At 40.4% G+C, this 25465-nt stretch overlaps 1 protein-coding gene across 1 annotated transcript in view; it reads right to left on the minus strand.

Annotated features, from left to right (window-relative positions):
- Nucleotides 1-25465, minus strand: part of fgfrl1a (fibroblast growth factor receptor like 1a) — a 51462-nt gene that overhangs the window by 23191 nt on the left and 2806 nt on the right. The window contains exon 2 of the mRNA XM_033974189.2: nucleotides 7469-7741. Within this exon, the coding sequence (XP_033830080.1) occupies nucleotides 7469-7741 (273 nt within the window). The remainder of the gene's footprint in view (nucleotides 1-7468; nucleotides 7742-25465) is intronic.

Below are 25465 nucleotides of genomic sequence, written 5' to 3' on the forward strand. Positions count from 1 at the left end.
AATTGTTAAAGGATAGATAAACAATCCAATGGTTTTCAGTCCCATTTAGGGCTTTGTTTTCCCTCACTTTCTTCTTTTGTGGTTTGCCAGATTAAACACTGGCTCATTGTGTCTCATATCTCTTCTGCTTATACCCCTCCCTCCGCACACCACCATCTCATGTCTCCCATCTTTTACTGCCGTTGGTCACAGACTGAGCAGCTAGCCCCCAAATCCCTTAAATAAACTGGAAAGCAGGCATACATTTTTAAGCTCTCGTCCTTGAATATAGTCTTTAAATTCATCTTAATTTTAAAGCAATGATTTTAGTCAACTAAATGGACCAAAATGAATGTTGGTGCAATCATTAGTTCCTCACCAGGCCAAAATACACACAGAACATTAAGGAGCACCTCATTCTAGTTCTAAGATGTCCATGGAACTACGGAGTAACACAGTATCTTTTTAGACTTTGTTAGCAGCTGACAGATGATATTAAGGGAATTTCCCACCCCGATCATAATTTATGTGAAAAGATACAAAAAGTGAATTATCTCAAATGTCTTCTGTGAATCACATTACAAAGCAGTCACCCTGGAGACAGAGTAAAGGTTCATCAAAAAGTCATTTGGAGAAGCTACTTTTGATTTGAGGTGGATTGTGTCCCACACGATGACTGACAGATGGCATGGACTGGAGAAAGTGCAGACGAAGCTAGCAGAAGGTCTTTAAGGCCCATTAAGGTCTAGGAGAGCTTGACTTGGCATGGTCCCATGAGCTGTGGGCCATATTGACTTACTGGCACACACATGCACAAATGTCAATGGAGCATGAAGCCAAGCAAGGGAGGAAAAGGAACCAGGAGACCTTTAAGAAGAAAAACACAGTCAGAGAGGGGAAGTAGCTCCAACAGACAAAGAAAGTGGGGACTGAGGCTTACCAGGTTGGGCAGTCGGATCCATTTTATACCCAACTCAAATCCCTAATTTCTGTGAACGACTTTAGAAATAGCTTCAAATGTATTCTAACCCTAACCCATGGATATTGATAAAAATGAAGTGATCTAAAAAACTTCACTCAGAAGGCCCAAGACTTATAGATTTAAGTGAACCTGGTATCTTCTCATTCTGTAGTGAAGGTTAGATCATATAACATCCTGACTCAAAGACTACTTCTTCTACTTCCTGGGTGTGACGTAAAGTTATAGATATAAAATAGAACAAATCATATAAAGCAGGCTAATAAATATACAACGACAAGACAATACAAATACACAAGGCCCACAGACACGTTCACATTCGGAGTACTGTATTTGGAAGATTTACTGGTCAAACTTTTCCTACACCTCAAACTCCGGTGTGTCTACAACCTTTCTGTGTCTTCTTTACTAAAGATGCAATGGGGCAGAACGAGAGGATGTGGGATAGACACCCGTGAAATGGAGGCTCGGGCCCCTGAGGAGAGGGTGACCGACGCTTTGTCAATCTATGCATCTCCCTCCACATCTGTCTTCTGTGAACCATTACTATTATTACAGCGTTGATACAAATATGGACATATAGTGAAGAATTTACGGACTTAGAAGATGTTTTTCTTACTGCTTTGGTGGAAAACAGCTTGAAATTTGACTCCAGTTTTACTTCTTCCATATGTATCTATGGGTAACTGGACGTGCCTGGTCTCACACACCACCATGTTTACATCTGCCTTTTCAATAGTGCCACCATGATATCCAGAGCCAAAGTTGTGTCTGGACCCAAGCGACCAAAGCAAAGCAGGACATCTGATAAAGTACAGTTTAAGGAACCAGGAACAAGGCTTCTTTCACATCTCATTCTTATTTCCTGCACCTGTTTAGAGCCCAGAGTTTCAGACCGAAGTGACTGGGGTGACTGTCCCGCCGTTGGTATGTGGTTCTAGTTAGTGCACATTTGGCATTTGGTGAGAGAGGAGGAAATATGATGTGGCATTTACAATATTCTTTGGCACTGCTCTGCTAACCGAAATACTCACTGCAAAATTTAATGACTAAAACACACTGTACATCAATAGAAATCATTTCATAAAGGGAAAATAAGTTACTTGAATCTTCAGGTTTGTCTTTCATATATTTGAGGAACTGGCAACGGAAGCAGAAAAAAAATACAATGTTGTTTTATAGAGACATTGAAACTCATGGAATTCATTCATGCATTTCGACTTAACGTTATGTAATCATTCAAACTACAGTGCCACAGTAAATACAAGCAGATACTGAACTGGAGTCTGAAGAGAATTGAACTGCCAACCATGATGTTACTGGCCAGCTCACTGTCTGGGCCATGGAGGAGAAAATAATCTGTTTGTAGTTTTTGGCTAAGAGTAATAAGACAACTAAAATGTAATGTGATTTTATAATTTTTTACTTATTTTTATGCTTTGTTTGGCTGAAGACTGATTGATAATGCACATGAAACTTACGACAATCTTATAAAACATTCTAAGAACATTTAAAAAGGTGGTAAACAAAGGTGGCAGCTCTGAGAAAGCTTTACAAATCTTCAGCTCTGGCCTATATTTAGCAAATGTTTATCTCAAAACTGCATTTCACAGAGCCAGACTAAACAGACAGAAGTTTAGTGACTGTTTTGATGAAATGTCATGTTAATCCTTGTTAAGAAAATTGCTCAATTCTTCTCAATTCTTAAATATTTTTTTTTTAAAACGAAACAAATGGCAAAGAAATGTTCTGAAGATGACTCCTCACTCCGCAGTCCAAAGTCAACAATCTGTAGGTAGGAGCCTAAACCACCCGTGATTTGTAGGCTACACTTCCAAATAACATCTTTTTTATGTTCTGTAAATTATGACTTGGACCCCCCGAAAACATCCCCCGTGAGGCCTCCAACCTTCAGCGAAAAATCAACCGAGTGGTGCCTCCAACCCGTGGAGCTGCAGCGCCGGCTTCACCCTGTGCATTTTTCTGCCATTAGTGAAAAAATACTGCGTGAAACATGAGCCAGAGGAGAGCTTAAATCTGCAACACACACACAGCGGACTCAAAACTGCATGGCATTTACCGCTGTGCTGGACGGCTCCGAGTACATGTGTGAGAAAGAGTTATTTGAGATTTTTTAAGGGGCCGATCGCACACTCTTGTTCATATGACTCATGGCAATTAACTGTGGAACCTTGGCCACCTTTACATCCTCTCCAGACCCGGCACCAGATATCTCAATTAAAAACCCGGACATCTGAGAAGCCAGAAACACAGGCCTGCAGAGATGATGTAGGTCTGCAACTGGAGCTGGTGCGTTTCTGGGCCCGGAAGACAGCTGCAGTTGCACACAGAGTCAGTTAAATGGAGTAAGTGCAGAGCCTGGTTTTGGCTTTCAAAGAACGACTCAGTGCAAATTTCAAACTTAAGAATGAAGTGTATATTTTGACTTAGGTTCTGTACGATGTCAGGGAGTAAGAAGTAAGCACAGGTTATTCTATTTTCCTTCATGATTGGACTGGCAGGGAATGGCACAGCAAAAGAAAAGTAGACAGCATATATAAATGGACGTGCGTTCCAAATAGGAAGTGAGCATGGGCGCGCTTCCAGCTCCATCGACTCTGGCTCCAATTCATTTTGTTTTGAAAAACTGTCACCCCTCTCTGTAACTGCTGCTGTCCGGCTCATCATTTTGGTCTTAAAATGTTTGTATTAGTCCGTTCTACATGATCCTGGTATTTTTTATTTCACTATTGTGTCCGTAAATCAAGATATGAACATTAACAACAGACAAATGAAGTACCTTCGATTGACAGCGTTGCTAAGCGCCCGATCCCTGCTATACCAGCGGTGCGGGCGGGAAGGGGTGTTACCTTCAACAGCCTCACTCTGGATTGGCTCTTTGGTAGCTATGATACTTGCAGTTGGAATTCAAAATACTGAACTTTGCTCTAAATTCACCCCGTAACTGCTAGCCTTGATGAGCTTCATTTGACTGGAGCCAAACATTATAGGTGATGTCACACTCCCTTAGTCCACTTTATACACTATATGCTCAAGGCAGAGGGTTTTAAGAATATTGCATAGATAAAAGTATTTTTTTTATGAACAACAGTGCAGTGTAGTCTTTCAAGTTATATTTTTGCACTTTTGCGGTTAATTTTACAGTCTATTTATGTTGTGTGATCCCCTTCCGGTTACCATAACATCACCTGAATATCAGAAAAAATTGCAAGAAATGAATACTGGTCAATATTGCCCACCCCTATTTTGTACTATTGTGATACAGAATTAAAGTTCCGAGAAATGAGCTTTATGACTCTTGCTTTCCAGGTAGAGTGACAAATTTTCAAAATAAAAAACTGGGACACTTGGTTGGTAATAATAATAAAAGAGAGCTCCCCTCTTTACCATTGGCAGGGATCAAATTGGTCAAAAATAGGGACATTTCTAGTATAAAACTTGGACAAATACATATTTTTTGATAACTCTGCTGGGACAGGAGACATAAAGCTCAAAACTCTGACTGTCTCAAGTAAATAGGGATGTCTGGTCATCCTATTTACAGGACTTCTTTGATCCGATCGCTTTGAGAAAGTCTTCTTCACAAGCCAAAAGCTGCTGTTCCATTTTGCCGTTTTCTTATGTCAACACTTACTACAAATCCTGATCAACACAAATCATGTACAAGATCATTTATTTAAACATCCACTACTCCAGGTTTGATCTCTTTCTCTTTGTTCTCCAATTATGAACAGATGTCAGCCACTACGACTGAACTCTTGAATCAACACAAATGAATGCAACGCCTGCCTTAAAAAGCATCAGCCTGTATTGATGAAAACAACATTAGCCTCAGATGCACACCGTCAAAGCCACGCAGCCTTTGATATGAGCTCACTACACTAAACCACTTCCTTCCTCCACAACTTCCCTGCCCCGCTCCAGACATGCTCCCTTTGTCATCACATCTGCTTTGGACTATAAATCTTGTATCATTCACTCACATAAAGCTTGTTGGAAAATCAAACAGCTTAGAGAAAGGAGTCAATAGAGAGAAAACGAATAAGAAAGAGAATTTTTGCTGGCACCTCATTTCTGAAGGACAGTGTTAGCCATACGGATTTTACAGTGGTCTCGTAAATCAGCGCACACCAGTGTCTCATCTGTTGCAGTAGCTGGAATTGGTTTAATATTAAAGGCTTTTAAAGGTTTTGGCCCCTGAAAAGCACTCTTGACTTGTCTTTGTCAGTTTTAGTCTGTCCTAACTACAACACTGGTGTAATATATACTCACTACTGTGCCGTTGCTAGGGGTCTATTGTTTTTAAGTTAGCAACAAGGTTTCTGGAGGAGATGCCATTCCTCTTACCTGGACCATGTCAAATCAACTCATGGAGACTTAAAATAATAAAATAAAACATGTTTTAATTTGGCCATAGCTCTCACGGACTTCAGAAACAAGACAACCTGGACGCGTGCCAATCAATACAATCAAAAAACAGAAACATTTAAGGAATCTGGCAAAACACATGGCACCGTGGCCATGAACACTTGCATTCTGTGGCAATAGTGCTATTACTTCTGGGAGAAAGCCGGGAAACTGTAAAAATATTGATACAAATTAAAGCGTGGTAGAGAAAGCTGAGCCAGGCGGGCGAGGAAAGCAGGAATGAGGTCGAGATTGAGCGCTAATAGGAAAAAGGTGTTAAAGATACGTTGGGTTTGAAAATGAGAATGAGGGACAATACGATGCAGGTGTAGCCTCATTACTGTGAAATGGAGCGGTCAGTGAATAATCAGCACAGGACCACACAGGAGATGAAAGAGTGGACGATGAGGACAGACCAATGCGAGTGGGGTGGCTGTAAACAAGACTATGATGTATGATGAGTTACCACAGAGTAAAGAGGGAGCAGTGTTTCCATGTTAGAGACAACTGGACACATGCCGTCACTCATTCCCACCGTGCTTTAGCAGTCATTGTGCATGCAGACTGTTCCAGCTATGCAAACACTGCACCCCCCTGCTAATTGTCTCCCAGACAAGATGCGGCAGAATAATTGACCTCCAACTTACACAAAGGTCGTCTTTTCAAATTGAAACATTTAGGATTTGTAACTTTGTCCTGTTTTTACTCCAGAGGGGAGAAATATATAGAGAGAATTGGCTCATTCTCTGAAATTTCAGGATTCTTAATATATATCTGATTTTAAACTAGCTGATTGTCCTGTAGGACAAGGTCAAAAAGTTAAAAGGCCATTTTTAGCTAACAGCATTTGTGCAGTTTATCTAGAAATAACCTTAATTGATCACTGATTATGGTCAGAATGAGCAAATTCAATGAATGCATTTGCACTGTACAATTAGAGATTTAGCTGAAATGAATTGACAAAGCCCTGTGTCTCCTCTGTGGGTTTCCCCAGTCCTTTGTTTTCAAAGCATATGTATGTGTGTAAATGCAAATGTGTGTGAATGAAGGAGGCCCAGAGAAGGGGGTGCGGCAGCTGTCCGCCTGGATGACCTCAACGGCAGCTGTTGCCCCCCACCCCTCTGCCCTCCTGATGCCAGCACGCCTTTGAAGTGTGGCTCAGCACCAATGCAGTTTTGGATCACATACCGATAATGATTACTGAAGAGTCAAACAACTGTCCTTTTCATTTCCAATTGGCCTATTTGTCCAACCAAATGAATACAAAAATATTACTGTGACCGCATCTTGGATGTGAACCAGATTACAAGTGAAAAGCAGCTGTGAAGTCTTTCCACGCTGTAAACCTGATACAGTGAATGAATAATGATGATGGGTCATTATCTGTATGTTTTAAAGTACAAGTATCCTTTAATTAATGTGTGAAAAATGCATGCAGCAAATATGCAATACATGCCACTCAGCCATTCATTAATAATACTGCAGGTACACGTTTCGTTCGGTGGCTGGCAGTGCAGATCAGAAGCCTTTTACTCGCTCTGCTCTTTGAAGAGCCGACGGCAGGCAGGGAGAGATGCTTTAGTCAGATTCTCTGGAACGCTGCACAGCCTTAATCTGTCTTTTGGCATCCAGTCGACCGACTGAAATCTGACACACACAGAGGCAAGGTGGCATGTGCACAAACACATGGAAAACCGCACACACTCCGCTATGGAGGCCCTTGGGAGCAGACACTGACACACGCACGTCTCTCCAGGTATTTTGTTTACATGGGTGAGAGCGATGGAAAGCAGCTACATTTGAGAGCCAGGGCAGAAAAATACACCTGCATTTGAACAACAAAGTAGTGAGGTGTCACACACTAAAGTGGTCCAACTAACGCATTATGAATGGGTCCAATAAAAAAAATAAATAAGCTTGATGCTTCTCATTCATATTTAAAATGGTTCTGATCTAAACACCTGCATTGTAGAAGTTGACAGAACCTTATGTTAAAGGACCTTTTATTGTGTTCAGTAAATCAAGTTCAGTGTTAATCATGTTTTGTTCGACTTTGGGTAGACATATTTCATTTGAACGTACCTATAACAATGAGTGTGTAGTTTATGTTGACGCTGCCAAAGCCGTTGGTGGCTTTGCAGATGTAGGTTCCAGCGTCTTCAGTCTCCACCTCTTTGATGCGCAGGCCCTGCTGTAGCACTCTGAAGCGCGTCCAGCCACTGTGGATATTACGGCCATCTTTGGTCCACATGATGAGGGGAGGGGGATCTCCTTCCACAGGACAGGGCAGCTTCATGGTGCGACCCAGACGAATGCTCTGTCGATGGGCTACTCGCTCTGACACTCTGGGGGGACCTGAAACACAAGATTCAAAGAAAATTTGTTTGTCATTTCTATATAAAAGTTATTATCAGTTTATTCATTCAGACTATAAAGCCAACTTTGATTTGATCTACTTGTGTAGAACTGTAAATGACTGGCTTACACAAACTAAGGGACATTCAGCTTGGAACATTCTTCAGGGTTTGCAATCACATACATTCAACAGCTTTACAGTATAATTTGAGAAAAAAAGCCTCCCACAAATTTTGCCAGGGAAAAAATGTCTACTAAGTTCTCATAATGATACATAACTCATGTGCAGCATCGTCTCCACAGAGTGCTAAAGCATGTTAGAGTTGTAGGATCAAATTCCTATTGGCCTCTCAAGTCAATTCACCCAGGATACAAAGGTTAATTGTGTAGTTCCAGACCACTGACTTCTGCACAAAGTCATCTTGTGGTCACGTCTTCACTTTGACAAACTTTATATTGTTCCCACTGGCTTATTATCAGCCGAGATGTCATGTTGAGTCAGAAAATCAGGTGTGACCCGGATCGCTCGGTAGCCGCTGTACTGTGAAACCTCACACTAGAAAAACAGGAGAAGGGAAAGCTGACTGATTGACTGGGAAAGGTGGGAGGAAATTGGACCATGATGGTGAGAAATAGGGGGGTATCAGGCGAGGTTCACACTGAGATAAGAAATAATATCGAAGAAGCCAAAGACCAAAGAATGCGCATCAAACAGTAATGGAAATTTTGAGAGAACTGAACCAAGAGGCAAATGAAACTATGGCAAATGATGGAAAAAAAAAAATCACTAAAGGTGTTTGGCTATTAAATTATGGGGCTAATCAACATTATAATGAAGCCTTACGAGTGGTGCAATACGTCCTGAGAGAAAACTAAAGGCAGCTCCATGGAAATTGTGGATAAACAAGCTTGTACCAGGTCATGTCCTCAAAAAGTGGAAATGAGGATGCATGGGGTTGCTATGTCTTTGCAAAATTCAACAGAGGATAGATACATAAACAGGCAAGTTATAACTATAGAGGTTATGCTAAAATGATCCCTGTGTTGTTCAGTGGTTATCCTTTTTAACATATAGCACAACCCTCTCCAAAGAAGATTGCAACATTGTAATTTCAGCTCCCCAGACAGATATATAAATGAGGTTAAGTGTACGGTAAATACATCCTGCAGAATATTAAAAGTTACAGTAGCCTTGTACTATTTGCAGTCTTGGCAGCACTTGTTTTAACAGGGGAGCGGGAGGTGGACACAATGATGGATGGAAGAAGGTGAAATGTGTGAAAAAGACATTAGTCACGCAGAGGTATTCACTGGGCCGCTCTCTCTTTCTCTGTTCTACTCCTCTTCTCTCTCTCTCCATTCTTTTTTTCTCTCTCCTCTCCAGTCCTCCCTGTTCAAAGTCCCAGGGAGTGCGTTCACTTGGTTGTATGGCTTTCTCATCAGACACAGACAGCTCACTTTTGCTGCGTCTTTACTACTATGTCTCACTCTTTATGACCCATATTCAGTCCGCTTTTAAAGATACATCCTTCTTCCACTAAAAACCCTAGACTACTTTTTTTTTAACCTGTCTTGGTTTTATCATCAGCTTTGACTTTTGCATTTCGCTATAAAGGGCTTTTCAAAGATGTGCCCCCTGAATTCGAAACCACATACTTTTAGTAGGAGATAAATGCTCTATCAGTATCAAAGGTGCGCAATGTTGTTTTTTTTTTTGGTGAAGGGTCTGTTCCCGTGGAGATGTTTTTTGCTTTTCTGGCAAACTTCCATGGTATGACAATAAACCCAATTAAAGGGGTTTTTATTTGTCAAAAAAATGCAAAAAACAAGCTTGCTCTCCGATTTGATCAGTAATTCAGCCTGTTGGCGCCATTTAAAACTGTACTGTGGAGGCAAAGCAAAACATCTCCATGGAGACAAGCAGATGGCAGAAACAGAAATGTTACATAGTGCATCTTTCAACCATACTTACATCACATTTTTATTGTTTAGCTTATATCGTTTTTGTTACTTGACTGATCCCGTTGTGGCTGAAGTTCTCCTGTCCTCTAATGATCACAATTGTATGATGACGGTTTTATCAAATGACCTCTGACCTTATACTCTTGGAGGTAGACAAGACTCAAAATAACTCAAACCTGCGTGAATCAGTGGTTAAGGGAAATCCTAATCCTCCTACTTTTAAAATGCCTGTTCAGATGCAAAATCCAACCATTGTGTTTGGATGTTTCTCATTTCTATAAGGTCGAGCTGACACTAGTTAGCTGCTGCCCGCTCCCTCTTGTCGACCCTACCTATACAAACGCACAAAACATCCTGCAATGAAAATCAGCTCCAAAAGCACATCCTGTTTTTATCATTGAGGCCGTAATTTCTTTTCCCTAACACAATAATTCCTCCTACTTTCCTGGCATGCCTCATTCGACTCTACCTTAAGTGTTCCCAGTTCCACTACCCCCTGCCCGCTCCCTTTCCTTGTCGTCACTTTTCCCCTTCATTCTCTGCCTCTCCCTTTGCACAGCTCCTACTCCCTTCTTTGCCCTGTTCAAAAAGCCGTCCCTAGAGGATGGCCGGAGCGAGACCTCTGACTGAACTTCGAACCATTCAAACAGTTAACCTCTCCTATGCCTCCCTGCTCCATGGTTTCCTCCTTTCCTCCCTCCTCGTTCCTAGGCTCATGACCTTCACAGCGTCTTTTAAAATCTCTCTCTTGGGGCTGAAACAAAAGTCGGTGAAAAATATACTCGTCTTTCATGAGCGTTTAGGCATGAACTTGAATTTGCTTTAAGTTGTTTTTGAGTTACTAGGGTTGTCAGTAAAAATGGTACCTAGATCCTAGTCTAGTATTAAATAACTAGTGTACTCATTTCAACAAATATAAACATGGAAAGAAATCCCATAACGATAAAAGTATTTGAAATTTCCTGACTAGATATACAATGGTCTACATGATACTACAGGATAAACTACTACTATTTTGTAAATTGTCAGAGTAGTATGAAAATCAGTATCGAGTATCAATTGTTTTCTACAGTACTGAAATCAAGTTTGATATTTTTGAATCGTGACAAGATGATATGCGGCACTAGGGCGACAGTAGCTCAGTTGTAGAGTGTTTGTCCACTGATCTGAAGGTTGGCGGCTCAAATGTCGCTTCCACAGACGAATACTGCTGTTTTGTCCCCAGTGTCTGTGTACATCAAGGAACCACTCCCGAATTCATACACCAGGGTAAAGCGCTTTGAGTCTGTGGAAGGTGGAAAAGCGCTGTGACCATTTACTCCTACCTGGTTATACAATATCGCGAGTCTCCAATTTTCTATTTATAATCTGCTTAGTCCATTTAGTTACCTTTAATGGGCCCTCCACAACAACTTGGAGCACCTTGGAGGTTGTGGTCTTTGCAGATGCCTTGCACATGCACACACAGGCATCTTCCATATAAGTTCCCACACAGCAGGGAGTGCGTAAGTTAGCGTCTGCTGTTTTGAAGCTTAATAACAGGAAAATGCAGCCTGCCCATGTCAGACCCACTACTCCCACTGAGACTTCCAGCTCAGATCTGCACATCCTCTGTTAGCTAAAAGAGTCAAAGAAAGCCAAAGAAAGCTGGCAAGAATTTACGATATACAATACAGTTCCCATATTTGACAGTTACTCCTCAAACAACCATGAATGAGCGAAACTAGTTGTATAATTTTTCAGTTAATATTGTACTGGCAGAACAGGGCAGCTGGGACAACCACTCGATGATGTGAGACTGAGTTTAAAAGCTCAGGTAGTCTCATGCTTTAAAAGTTGCACTAGTATTTAAGTCAGATGGGTGCAGTATGAAGTCTTACTCCGGGTTGTTGTTGGCAGGGAAGAGAGTCTGGAGAGAGAGGGGAGAGCCGTGGAATGCTTTTGATGGAGAGCACTTAACAGCGGGGCACAGGCTGATGTACTGCACGAGGTGGAGGTGTGTGTGCGCACGCTGGGCCATGTATCACACTGTATGCTATAGTCACAAGACTGGATGAAGACGAAACAGCTGAAGACTTTGACAGAAAGATTACAGTGGTTAAGATCTTTAGGATGTGGAGTGCGCATTAGACAGATAAATGGTGTATCGGGTTTGTAAATGCCGATGTCACGGGCTTATCGCTGTTCTTCTTAGGTGACTACAAACAAATTAGGCAAGGCAAGTTTATTTGTATAGCACAATTAGTAATTCAAAGTGTTTTACAGAATAAGAAAGACGTTAAAATCACAACACAACAAATCAAAACATAAATAAATCATACAATTTACATTAAAATAGAAGAGAAGAGAGAAGCCTTTCAGTCATATGCACAGCTAAACAGAACCGTTTTGAAGTCACTGAATGTTTTCTGCCGGTCTCAAGAATGAATAAATGTAAAAAAACCAAAACAAAACTTATATCGGAATGAGCATCTAACATAAAGCAAAAGTGAAATCTAAATTTTAGATCCTGGACACATGGGACAAAAGTATGATTTTCAATACTATTCTAAGTTCTATTCTTTTCTAGGACCAACATTAATGTAGCCTAGATAGATGCTTTTTTTTGTACACAGAATACACTTCTCTCGTTGCACTTCCAAATTCCAAATTCAAAAGTTTTTTTTTTAGCTACTTTCCATGTCCTGTTTGGAAAGTCAAATCAGAAGCAACCCATTTCATCCTGCTTCCAGATCTTAATCAGTAATTTATTCAAAGTAGGACTTAGTGAATTCCATGTGCTCCAGAGATCTTTTCTTTTGGTCAAACAAAGCACAAAGTCACAGTGGTTGTACCTCCTCTTCAATTCGCTCTTCACTCACTACCTCAAACTTGAACTGCCTGCTGTTGCCCCGAGGCGAGAGGCGAAGTGTCGGCTGCATTAAGTTGTCTCCTCTCCCATTGTAACCCATCCACTTCCAGGCCGTCAATAGGTCAACTGTGGCTTGTTACTCTGTCCTGACAGTTAACATTGGGCCCGGGGCTATTGGGCTGAGTCTTCAACACTGTTTCAGCATGTCACACACACTTCTACGGAGTGCACTTGTCTCGCTTCGGCACAAAAAGAGGAAACCACAGCGCCTAGAAAAATCTGCCGAGTGTTTCCGATGGCAAAAGGATTTCTCAGCTCAAATATTCAGACATTTATGCACGCCCAACCAAAACAAAACTATCTGAATACCTTTTGCGCACAAGGAATAGGTCAAAGATGATTTATTCCAACTTTCTTTCCACAGCTCTAGTCCTTTCATTAGAACAATAATTGTTGGTTGTATTGTTACCACCTCCTCTGTTCCGCTACACCTGCATTACTGTTGAAAGCTGAAGGGGAAGTTTTACACAATTAGGAATACAGAAAAAAAACACACTAAAAACTTACCAGCAAGTTGTGTTAAGAACCTTTCTCCTGGGATTTGTTATATGAAGGCACATGTTCTAACTTAAATGCAAGATATTAATGTTTTGTACTGAACGAAAAAGGTGCCACAAATGTTCAGACTTTTGATTAAACAAAAATGCTAAAGGTATGAAAGAATATTATCACACTCAAATTAGGAAAAAAAAATTACATATTCAAGGTTGTTAAAAAACATTAAAAGTAAAGTTTGTGCTTATACCAATGTGCTATTAGAATAAATGATGTGTTCCCAAAACCATAGGATCTCGGCTTCATGAGAACAGGCAGGGCTTAATGTAAACTCCATTATGAAGCACATGTGAGACTCTCTGTGGAAGACCTTGAGCCATTACATAAATACAGATTAAAAGAAAGAAGGGAAGACTTGTGCGTTTTGGGGAAATACTTGGAGAGATGGATAAAGAGTAAAGAACTAATCCACACAAATAAGTACCTGCTCTCATTTAGGGATTTAGCAGTGCACTGCAGACCTGACCAAACGTGACACATTAATGACTACTTTGAATAATAGTGTGAAAGAAAGTGCTTAGCTTTAGCCAGCAAAAATAAAACACGAAGAGCTCACTATAGCAACACTTTTAACAAGCGCCTTGTTTTGCACTGCAAACAACCGCTGTAGGTTTGTAGCGGTGTCCTCTACAGTTGTCAAACTTTTTCTCTCAAAGAAGAACTGTGCAAAAGACCTCAACTTTCAATAGTCACATGCTGAACCTCATGTTGTTTTTGTTTATTGAGTCCAACTAAATGCCTTTCACACAGTCAATGAACCACATTGTCCAGATGTAATAGTTCAATAAATTCAAATTATTATTATTCACCACATTCATGCCTTTTATTTTATTATAGTTTATATTTAAGTATTATTCATTCATTTTGGATTCATATCGCCAAAGCAAATTCCGACTTTGTTTGTTTATTTGCTTCTTTATTTGAATCCAATTTGCGGAAAGCTATGAAGTCAGATAGTCTGCCAAGGACCATTGAGATATAACTTTACAAATATACATTCATTACATTTGATATTTCATAGCAATAAAACCCCATTTTCTTAAAAATAAACACAGTTGAATTCAAGTTCATCTAAAATGCACATTTACATAAAAAATTTTCAGATTCTAATTTATGATTTTAACTGAATGAAGGCGACTACATACTGCATACTGTAGAAGTATTGCCATAAAAACAGTAATTACACTTTATTATAAGTTATAGAAATATCCAATATGGCTGTGTAAAACGAAGTTAGACAGAACTAAAGTGGGCTGAGGGGCCAGCAGGTCTTGAAAGTAGGTCAAAGTCCACAAGCACAGTTCCAGTTAAGTGTCAGTGTGGGCTCTTCCTGGTCAAGATATGGCCACAACAGGCTGAGTTACATTTAGGACCAAATCCGAGCAGACACAGACAAGCAGCAGGCACTATGACCCCCAACCAATTACTAACAAGTCCGACATGCTTGGTTCCCTTCCCTTGTCATTTGGTATCTACTATAACAAATTACTAGTCCAAGATTTACAGTTGAGGTATTTAGAGGATCTATTTTAGGGGTGCATAAAGTAAGAATAGACTTTTCCACTGGCGGACATATAAACAGCTTCGACTATTTTACCCAACCTTCACCAGTGACCCCTATCTATGGCTTGTAAAGCTCAAACGTCACCCTCTGAACAGCAGCAGGGGCAGGTGTTGTATGGGTGGCATTCTGGGTCATTTCACTTATTCAGTTAATGTCATGTTACTATAGAAACAGTCAAATGCATAGAGGAACACACATCAACTCCTTATAAAACCATACTACATTATGACCTTAAGATTAAGTCAAACATATTTGTAAAATGATAAGAAATGTCTCCCGTTGTTGTCCTTAAACCTAACCTTTGTGAGCACTGTGGAGGCAGACTCAGTTAGTTATTAACAGGGGGGGGGGGGGGGGGGGGGTTACGCACAGTCACAGCTCCACCTGCTCCGAGCGCTCTGGTGATAAAGAGGTGAGTGTGTGCTATAAGGAGCCTTTCATATTGACACAACACATATAAAGATAGGCGCCAGTAAGAGGGCAGCGATTACAAACACATTCAATTATATAATCTAATAAAGGATTAGCACATTTTACATCAGAAATTAGAGACAATTCACTTGAACTATCTATCCTGTGTTATGCAGATATAGACAAAATATAGTTCAAGGATGGTATCATAATGAAAGAGAAATGTTGTGTAAATCAAAATATGGCCCTAACTTCAATTACATAAGGAGTAGTAGTGACTTAAATTGATCCACAAAGCTTCGTGATTCTGACATTTGTGGAGTCTAGGCCTATATAAATGTAGGAAGCAGAGACTCAAGACTAAAATAAGAAAAATTATACAAATAAAAATGGACAGGGATAACTCAAAATTCAAGCTAAATATACAATTGAACCCTTTCTGTACGTGTATGCCACATGAACAGAACTTTAGTTCAAGATATAATTTCAGCCTTAACTTGGGATGTAATGATTCAAAAACCTCACCATTTAGTTTGATCTGTGATGTAGGACCTATGATTCCATTCAGCATGATTCACCATGATTCACCACGAATCATAATATCTAAAATAAAAATTTAACTCCTGTAATGATTTCAAGTTTGGTGACAAAAACTGACATGCCGGGCTGGGTGATAATGGAAAAAAAGATGATTATTTTTCCCATATTGATCTTGATTTTCTTCCATCTTATCGAAAACATAGACAGGTTGACTTCAGGCATAAAGACCAGGGTGTCAGCATCACTATAGTTTTTATTTCATATAAACACTGACAGGACCAATACTTCAAATTTCAGGTTTGGAACCAGTTATACATATATCAAACCTAAAAGCACACACACATTACCGTTATTGGCAGAATCACATGCACGGCTCCCGCTATCAACAGGAATAAGTGCGATGTCCGTGCACTAAAATAGGTCTTAAGTTTAACTCACTCATCAATGGTGAGAAAATAGTCATTTACTTTCTCTAACTTGGATCATAAAGACAAGAATCATCAGAGAAGAGAAAGAGGGGAGAAAATGTGAGGAGCTGCAACTAGATCAGAGCGAGAGAGGGAGAAGAGGCCAATGGCACCTCACACAGAGAGACAGAGGTCTTTGGGAATAAACTCAGCTATTCTAGTAACTTATTTGGCACGATCACATGATGACACCAGAGCAAGCAAAGGAAAGTGGCATTTTTGACAGTACCACCTAATGTTAAAGGAATAAATCAAGTTTTAGACTTTGAATGAACTGAGTTGTAGTACAGTATTTTTTTTTTTTTCATTTCTGCTTCACCAGTCCACACATTTTCTCCAATCCAAGCCTCCTCCTCCACCTGTGAGCTTTCTGCTTGGTTGGGTGGGGAGTCCAACATTCCAAGCATACACAGAACATACACACTCGTACCCCTCTCCCACATTCCTCTCCAATCCTGAGCCGTGACTAAGTCCATTTGTTCAGCTCAGGTCAGTGTCTCATCAGAAAAAGACAGAGGATTAACCCAGGGATGCCGGTCTGGATGCACTTTAACTTCTTCGGTTATCTCCCCTTGTTGACTGACATTTCAAAGTCTAGCTAAGAGAGGTAGGACGCTACACACGCAGGTAAAGTGGGACATGAAGACTTAACAAAGGTATTGTCACTCGGGACATGGACAACAGAGGTTAATATAGCTCAAGATTGGCAAGATTAGTCTATAATCAGTGGAGGTTAGGCTTCAATAGCTAAAATAATAACAGAAAAGAAAGCTCCGTGTGTCTATAGTGGCTATAAGTGTATACAGTGGTCCCTCACTATATCGCGGTTCACCTTTCTTGGTCTCGCTGTTTCACAGATTTTTTGTGTGTGCAATTTTACATGCTTTTTTACAGTGTATGAACGCACATTGTCTTCTGCGTCCTGATTGGCTAAGAGACTGTCATCTCCGTGCCGTGTCTCCTGTACAGTACAAAATGCGTTCAGCCAAATTTACATAAATGTTGGATCGCAGTGTGACTCTGAAGTGCTGTATGTTTGTAAGTTTTGTCCCCGACAAAACCCACAATGTCGATGAAACATTCTGGACTGATAAATTTCAGACATGCTTTGGGCATAAAAGTGTTACTCTGCACGGAGAGGCCGCCTCTGCAGATACCGCTGGAGCAGAGCCACATGAACGACAAATATAAAGCGTGTATGGTGAGGCATTTTACAGCCTTAAAACATATATAATAATTTTAAAAAAATAAAGCTGACTACTTTGCGGATTTCGCCTTTTGACGGCTATTTTTAGAACGTAACCCCCGCGATAAACGAGGGACCACTGTACGCTAAAACAGGACGGGGTAACATAAGCAAAACGTACCAATATCAGCAAAACGTATGTTAAGGTAATGCTCTTTTTTCACTTCTGGGTCCTGAGACTAGTACACTGATGAATCAAATATACACCACCAGTCAAAAGTTTGGACACTGCTTCTTGTTTTGTTTTGGGGGTTTTTCTCTTTTTGTTTACTACGTTGCACATTTTAGATATTTTAGACACACAGAAGACATCAAATATATGATGAAGATGTATGGAATTATACAGCAAAGAAAAAATGTTAGATAACTCTTTTGCTTTGTTGCCAGCCCTGCAAACCCTTGGCCTTCTCTCATGAAGCTTCTTGAATAAGTATCCTGAAGTGCTTTTAACTTTACAGGTGTACCTTGTCAGGGTCAAGAAATGCCAAAAGTGCAAACCAGGGTTCAAAGCAAAGGCCATTTTTCATTTATTTAGTGACAATATACAATGTAAATAATCATGGAAATAAAGAAGAAAGATACGTGAAAAAGTGTATCCAAACTTTTGACTGGTCGTGCAGTTCTGTGTTATAGTTAATGTAAATAAACTAGGTACTTCAATGGTGATGAAATTAAAAGTAAATACACAGTGCCAAAGTCACTTCCTTCAGGGTAACAAAAAGGTTTGTCTAAGTATAATCACAACTGAGACTTTACTATAAAAGGTGCTATTAAGGGTTAAGGATAGGTAAAAGATGCCAAAACCTGCCACATGAGGTCAGTAAAAAAACAAAATCTATGTTTTTGGGCAAGGGTGATCAGCAGATGGACACAAACCAAGTACAAGAATAAGTTACTGATCTAAGACCGAGGAAAAAACATTGACAAGACGAGACAGAGCCCACTTTAGAGATGATCTGTGAGAGAAACCGCTTTTATCTTGCACAAAAGGTTTTGGACGTTGCGAGCCGTATCCTCATCATAACAAGCATTTTCAAAGATGTTTTTAGTAATTGTGGATCGGGCTTTGTATATATTTGCCTAAATCTGATTGAAAGGCAGAGTGAAAGATTTGTCACAATATTACTGAATACACCGCTAGAAAATGATTGTTTAGCTTTTGATTCATCCGGTATGAGAAAACATCCTTTCCTTGGACCCCTCCTATAAACTACATGTGCGTGTCCCGGGCCGAGCAGCGGCCATGACACACAGTGAGCCAAGAGCAGAGAGGGAGAGGTGTTGATGGAGAGCGGACACTCGCTCACACAAGCTGCTCCAAAATACCACCTGAAATAAATCACTCAACGTGTCACTTGTACCTGTCGGACTGTGCTAATCTCCAGTCTCTCATAGTGTGCTTTGGTCATGTCTTGTTCCTGTTTAGGTTTCATCGGACCATGATTTCAATGGAAGTTTGTGTCTGCTTTAATTACAGTGAGAGAATAGCCAACAGTAAACCTCAGGAAAAAGAACAGCATGGTTTTGAAGAAATAAATAAATGAGAGAACATATAAATATTGAAATAGTTTGACATATTTAATTTATCGTGCCAATATATTCAATACACTGAATCAAAGATGGCCGTTGCACCACAAACAAAAAAGTTTTCTCAAGAACAAAACTTTCACATGTTTTGCTTGAGTTAAAATGATTTATTATCCAATCAACACACAATGGTCAGCTTTAACTTTTCCCAGCCACATTTGTTACTCTAACATCGAAATATCTAAAGTTCTCCAAATGGCTACCATGTTTTAAAATCCACCCACATCAAGTCCAACACGTTACAGCCACGCGCACTGCAAAAGTTCCACCTAAAAATCAAACTATCCTGAATGAGTGCGTCCTAGTTTGACTCAGCCTCTCCATTTCCCACCCAGTCCCAGTGCCTTTGTAAAACGTCAGACACTGCAGTTAAATCCCAGAAAGCAGTCCACAAGTACTTTTGTTAATTAGGCGTGGAAGAATAGGCCTGTTGTGTCCCAGTGTGATAATGGTGCCAGCACAACAGAGGGATTACCAGCGGATAATGTATGCTGAGCTGACCAGTGTGACGAAGCCTGTAGAGGGAAATAATGAACCCAGCAAATACGGCCACACCACACCACACCACTGTAGACCTTACTGCTGTATCTGTCACTGTTAAACCTATTACTGCTTTGGCTCTAACGGAGGTTTGGTTTGATTGGTGTTAATTGCCATGGTAACGAGAGTCCATCGTGCTTTGGACCGGGGCCCGGGGCATTCGTGAGTTCATCTTCCTGTTATATGCAATATTTTGAGGACTTTTGCTCATTCAGAATACATATTTAGTTTAATGTTATATGCAAGTGCTAGGTTTTCATCATTACAAAATAAATGCATAGGCTCTGGTTTAGAGTTGTGAGTAAAATAATGTGACTTGCTTTAACTTTTGGTTCTTCAAATAAATGTCATTTTGTTTAGATTCATGCAAAGGGCTACCCAAGAAGCAACAGGTCTCACTATTTCTGTTAGTAAAATAGTTAAATATCATTTCTCGGCAGTCACATAAACATTCCCATTAGTCTGAATGAAAAACACATTAAAAGATCTGTATTTGCAAGTCAATACAGATGGGTCTACAAACCTAAAAATATGAGTGTCCACACAACAGTGAGTGTGTCCCTTGTCCCTGTGTCTGGACGCCCACCCCCAGCTCTCTCACAGCCCTCTCACATTCCCGCTGCAGTATGGATTCCACATCGACAGCTGGCACTGGGGAACCATGGCATTTGTCTGTCCCTCTCATGTGTACGCTATGCTTTCAATTTCATGCTACGCTGTACCATAGACTGCATGTCACCTAGGTTTTTGTTTTTTTGTGTAACTACAGTGGGAAATGACCTCACGCTTAGAAATGTATTGGATCCTAACTTAAAAATAAAGTGAAATGTTAAGTGGACATCGCCTTGACTTTAGCTCTGCCACTCATTATTATGTTCTAACTACAGAAGCTCAAAAAAGCTATTCCCAGTGCCACTAACCTGAACATCCTGCCTGATCAGCGGCAACTTCCTGGGGTCATAGGTCACCTGTACACCTCATCAACAATGACAAAGAATGTCCCTGGATGTCCATAACTCGTCAGTCATATTTAATGGGGATATTTTTGGTGGTGGTTTTTGTATTTTCACGCAAATCTCTAAGGTGTGCTCACTCATATTGGCCCCTGGGAGTTGCGTGGCCCCTCACCAAACCCAATCTGACAGAGTGGAGCCCAAAGAAAACAAGGGTCGCTGTCTCCTGTCTCGGCTATCACCTTTCAACATCTCATTTGTAACGCCATCAGGAATAACAGCTGGAGACTGTGGCAGGGGAAAAGGGGGCTCCAAGGGGTCTGCCAAACACAGAGGGAGAGGCCGTCCCAGACAAAGAAAGTGGCAGAGGAATTAAAGCGCAGAGGGAGACAAGACACAAGCCGGGGCAGCGATAAAAAGACACACACAACAGACAGGTAATATTAATTAGTAGAAGAGCTTACAATATTACATAGGCCTGTCACAGTAACACATTTTGAAGTGGGATGTATCGCTGAATTAAATAAAGACAATAAATGCTAATATTGAAACTCATTTATGCCACTGACACAATAACCCAAGGGCAGATTTATAGCACAAAAACTATTCTAAATCTACAATATAAAAAAAAAACAAAAAACATGAGCTATAATAAAAATTAAAAAAAAACACTAGCAGATTGAAACACTTTAGAACAGAAATGATTAATATAACTTCAAATTTCCTAGTAGTGAAAAGGATACCCGATAAATACTGAACCCCCCAAAAATATTGTTCCTTCTAACAAATACTGAATGATAAGTCAAAATATATATAATATTGTGTGTTATATAGTATTAATGTGTAAGGCAATTCCTCCAGATGTCAGATTACTTCATTGTATGTATTTCAAATTAGTTTAAAGCATCAGCGTGTCATGATGCCTGTATTTTCCTGTGTGCTCTCCCCCTCCCCTCACCTGTCTGAGCCTGGAACTGGGCGGAGTTCCTGGCTCCTCCCGCACGCACCTGGAGCGCATCAGCGCAATTACCTCCACCTGCTGCGGAGCATAAGTGGAGCCAGGACCAGACACTCAGGGCGAGATCGTCTGCGTATCAACATCCTGTTCAGTGCCGGATCATACGCGTGTCTTCGTCCTGGCTGGACCGTTCCTGCTCCAACCCTGCTCCCCGCTCCAACCCTACTCCCGGCGTGTGCTAAATGAACTATTGAAAACTGTTTTTTGCACAAACTGTAAATAAACACTGTAAATCTGCCCCGAGTCTGCACTCCTTGGTCCACACCTGCACCTGACGTTACGACACAGCGTTTTAAATCATATTGTTGAACTCATCAGAAACTATACAGTGTACCAACATGCAAAATTTTTCAGTTATGTATTAAACCAAGAACAAAATCCATGTGTTATTTTTAATCTTTTGTGAAGTCATATTGTATTAAATGCTAAGAAATGGTTTAAATTACATTAGTTACAGCAGATGCACTGTGGGACAGAGGCTACACCATTAATATTCTATCTATTACTCTAAAGTGCTAAGATAAGACATAACTGATAAGCCTTGTGTCCCTGCTCATTGTGGCTAACACGGCAGATAAAGTGCCTTTTATAAAGCCCTAATTTCACAGCTCCTTATCAGTGGTGCCGGAGCCCTCTGTCATGTCCATCTTTGTGACAGAGGTCAAAGAGGGGGACAGAGCAGAAAACAGCAGATAAACCAGTGAAAGCAGAATGGGCGTCCTGGTGTGTTGTTATAGTCTCCTCCAGAGCTGGCATGTGCTTTCTCTGACCCCCTCTCCAGGCCCACACTCCTGACCCCTCCCCTCTCTGCTGCACACTGCCCTTTGACCCACAGTGCTGCAGCGCTGACCAAACATACCCCAACCCCACCGAGAGCACAATACGGCAGTGTGGCGCCTGCTCACAGGGGAGAAGGACTGGAGGGGCTGAGGAGGCCACTGTACCACAGCCAGACTCTGAGCACGAAACTGTTCAAAGTATTCACATCAGCGCAGTGCAAACGTTTGGAGAAGTGTGAAAAACTTGAGAGAGTTCAAAAACAACTACTTATTTGTGACTTTAATGTATTTCTGAATTCAGCACTGGATCAAACATGTCATTTGTGGATCCAAATCTCTGATCCCTGCATTTACTTCCTCAATTAGATATTAAAAAAAAAAAAATTAACCTTTCTTTTCCCATAGTTTAACATTTAACTTACTTATCTCCATGGAGACAACCTGGTGACACCATCAAGATAAGTTACAGGTCACATCTGTGAAGAGGCGAGCCTGGTCAGAATAAAATGCATTCTTTTCAAGGTATTTTAGCATAATTGCAATGCAATGCATTAGCATCTCTGTGGAGCAAAGCAAGTGGCATACGTCCTAGGGATGTCACATAAACAATGTCATTTATCATGATAAAAAGGGTCGGCAATAATCATTCGTGGGACATTTTATATAATCATGATAATTTCCAACAAAGATAATCACCCTTATATCACCAGAATGTGCAGAAAAAACCTACTTCTCTCTGATGATCTGTTCTAGATCGCTGTTTTCACTTATAGCAAAGTACAATTCTATAACAGCTATTTAAATATGGAATCTATTCATAACATAAAAAATATAATTATTCATATCTATACATTTTTAAACTGTCAGAAATAAACAATTATTGTGATAGAATCATTAATCGCAATTACTTTGGCCATAATATTCGTGACACCAAATTTCAATAGCGTCCCAAGCCTAATACCTCCACCAGACTTAGTGCACCTTTAAAAAAAAAATCACTCTTTTGCACAGTAATACCATTTATGTGACTAAATGCATCAATTTTGTTTTCCCACCATTCCTCTACACAACTTGCACCTCGCCCCCCTGCACATACGTCCAAATTTCACATCAGAGTGACACACCATCATCCCCCACGGCAAACGTCCAGACAGCTCCATTACTACCCCACCATTAGCAAAGTCAAAGCAAACACTGGCTTTATCTAAATGTGTCCTAATAGCTCCTAACATTAACAGGCCTTGTAAAAGTCAGGCGGAGGGTATGGTCTAGTCTGGAGTAACCGCCTCTTGCATCATCTCAGACTGGGTGCATTTTGTCACACAACACTGCAGTGATGTCACGCACAAAACAAAGCACTTGTCACACTTTTAACACACAACATAACCTGTCTGTACACTGTCAAAACAATTAGTCAGGATTATAAATGTACTTTAGTTGAAGGGAGACAGTTATGGTCTGCTTCTGGGTAACCACTAATTCAAGCAAGTCAACATTTGGCTCGGACACAATAGGGTTTAACAAGGGGGAACTAACAGAGTCATTTGTTCCATTTGGAGCCCCTCTTTGTCTTTTAATCACTGTGTAATCAGGACACACGCAACACACAAACTCAGCACTGTCTCTTTTATTTGAGAACAAAAGGAACACAGAGGGTAATTAGAATATATAAGCCTTCTATAACCTCATAAACTATTTGGGGTGACAGAGCAAGGCTGGAGTCAAAGGCAGGGTTACTATCTTACGGGACAAAATATAAAGACAGATTATTTTTTTCAATTTGTTGTTGTATTGGTACTACTTTAATCTTATTTCAGTCTTTTTTAGTTGAGGCTCCCGTATTAGGTTTATACACTTAAGATTTGGTTTAGGCTTCTTTCAGATCTGCTTTAGTCATGTTTTCTTGTTTTACACCTGCATTAGTAGTTTCATTCTGGCTTTGAGAAGTTCTTTTTCCTATGTCCTTTTTAAGAGTGACATTGAGCATTTTTAGCCAGTTAAAAGGTTTCTGACGCCAAATATATCCAGTCGACTTCAGACTGCTGAAGCTTTAGAGAGCCCCTGTGCTAAAACAAATATGGGCAGGCTGACCTCTATTCTCTTTGGGTGAGCGGTCAGTGGCACAGCCTTTCTCCCCATGGGTCGTATAATGGTTATCGGCATGTCAAATGGCATTTACGACGCCTAGCTGTGACTCAGAACACATAGCAGCAGGAACAGTGCTTGAGCGATCTCTGCCTATTTACAATGAGGTAAACTTGTGTGTTTGAGCATCTGTCTGTGGTATGCACTAGTTTATTCTACAAGGACTTGGGATGCGCTCATTCTCCGCCTAAGCCCCTGCAGTCTTCCAATAAGCCAGGCTTCTTCTGCCACAGCCACCACAATGTTATGGATTTCCCAGAGTAATAACATGGTTAATCAGAGCTTAACTGAGACAGCTTTCATTTAGAGCACAGTGTGTGGGCAGATGCACAGCTGGAGAGGAAGGCTTTAAATTTATGTTACATCAGCAGCACATCTCAATCGCATGACATAATTATAATATCATATAAGTGTTAAGATTTTTGTAATTTGAAAATGACCAACACCGTGACCAAACAACAGTGAAATTTATAATTGTTGCCGAATACATTGCCATCCCTCAAGTATTTGACCAGCTCTATGAAAACCTTCTAAATGACCCTGGTACTTTGCGTTCAGCTTTACTTTTTTGGTGTACAGAGTTGAAATGCTTTTTTTTCTTCTAAAGTTGTCATGATTGTTATTTTGCCATCCCTACGATCATATTATTAACCACATAATCTTGACCATCCTAATTACAATCGCCCCATTAGTTTAAAATACGTAGCTATCTGGTGCAGCCACTTCTAGCAGCCACAACATTTCCCAATCACAGATAGATAAATAAAGAGTACATTAACTGTTTTCAATGCAAAAACTGTAAAACTTAACTTTCCCCAAACTATACTACACCCCTAAGCATCACAGTTAGCGTTAGTTTGCTAATGACATTCCCTATTAATGAGAGTGTGAGACAGGAGGTTACTAAAAGGCTGTGATGTGTCTGTGTACCTAAATCTGTTAAGTCATTTCAGTTTAGCAAGTTTTCCTGCCCGCTTTAAATTTAGCATCTCAATTTATGCATGTCAATGTTTGCCTGTTTTGCACATATACACTTTGTAGCTCTC

Source organism: Periophthalmus magnuspinnatus, chromosome 10, assembly GCF_009829125.3.
Source record: "Periophthalmus magnuspinnatus isolate fPerMag1 chromosome 10, fPerMag1.2.pri, whole genome shotgun sequence".
Classification (NCBI taxonomy): domain Eukaryota; kingdom Metazoa; phylum Chordata; class Actinopteri; order Gobiiformes; family Gobiidae; genus Periophthalmus; species Periophthalmus magnuspinnatus.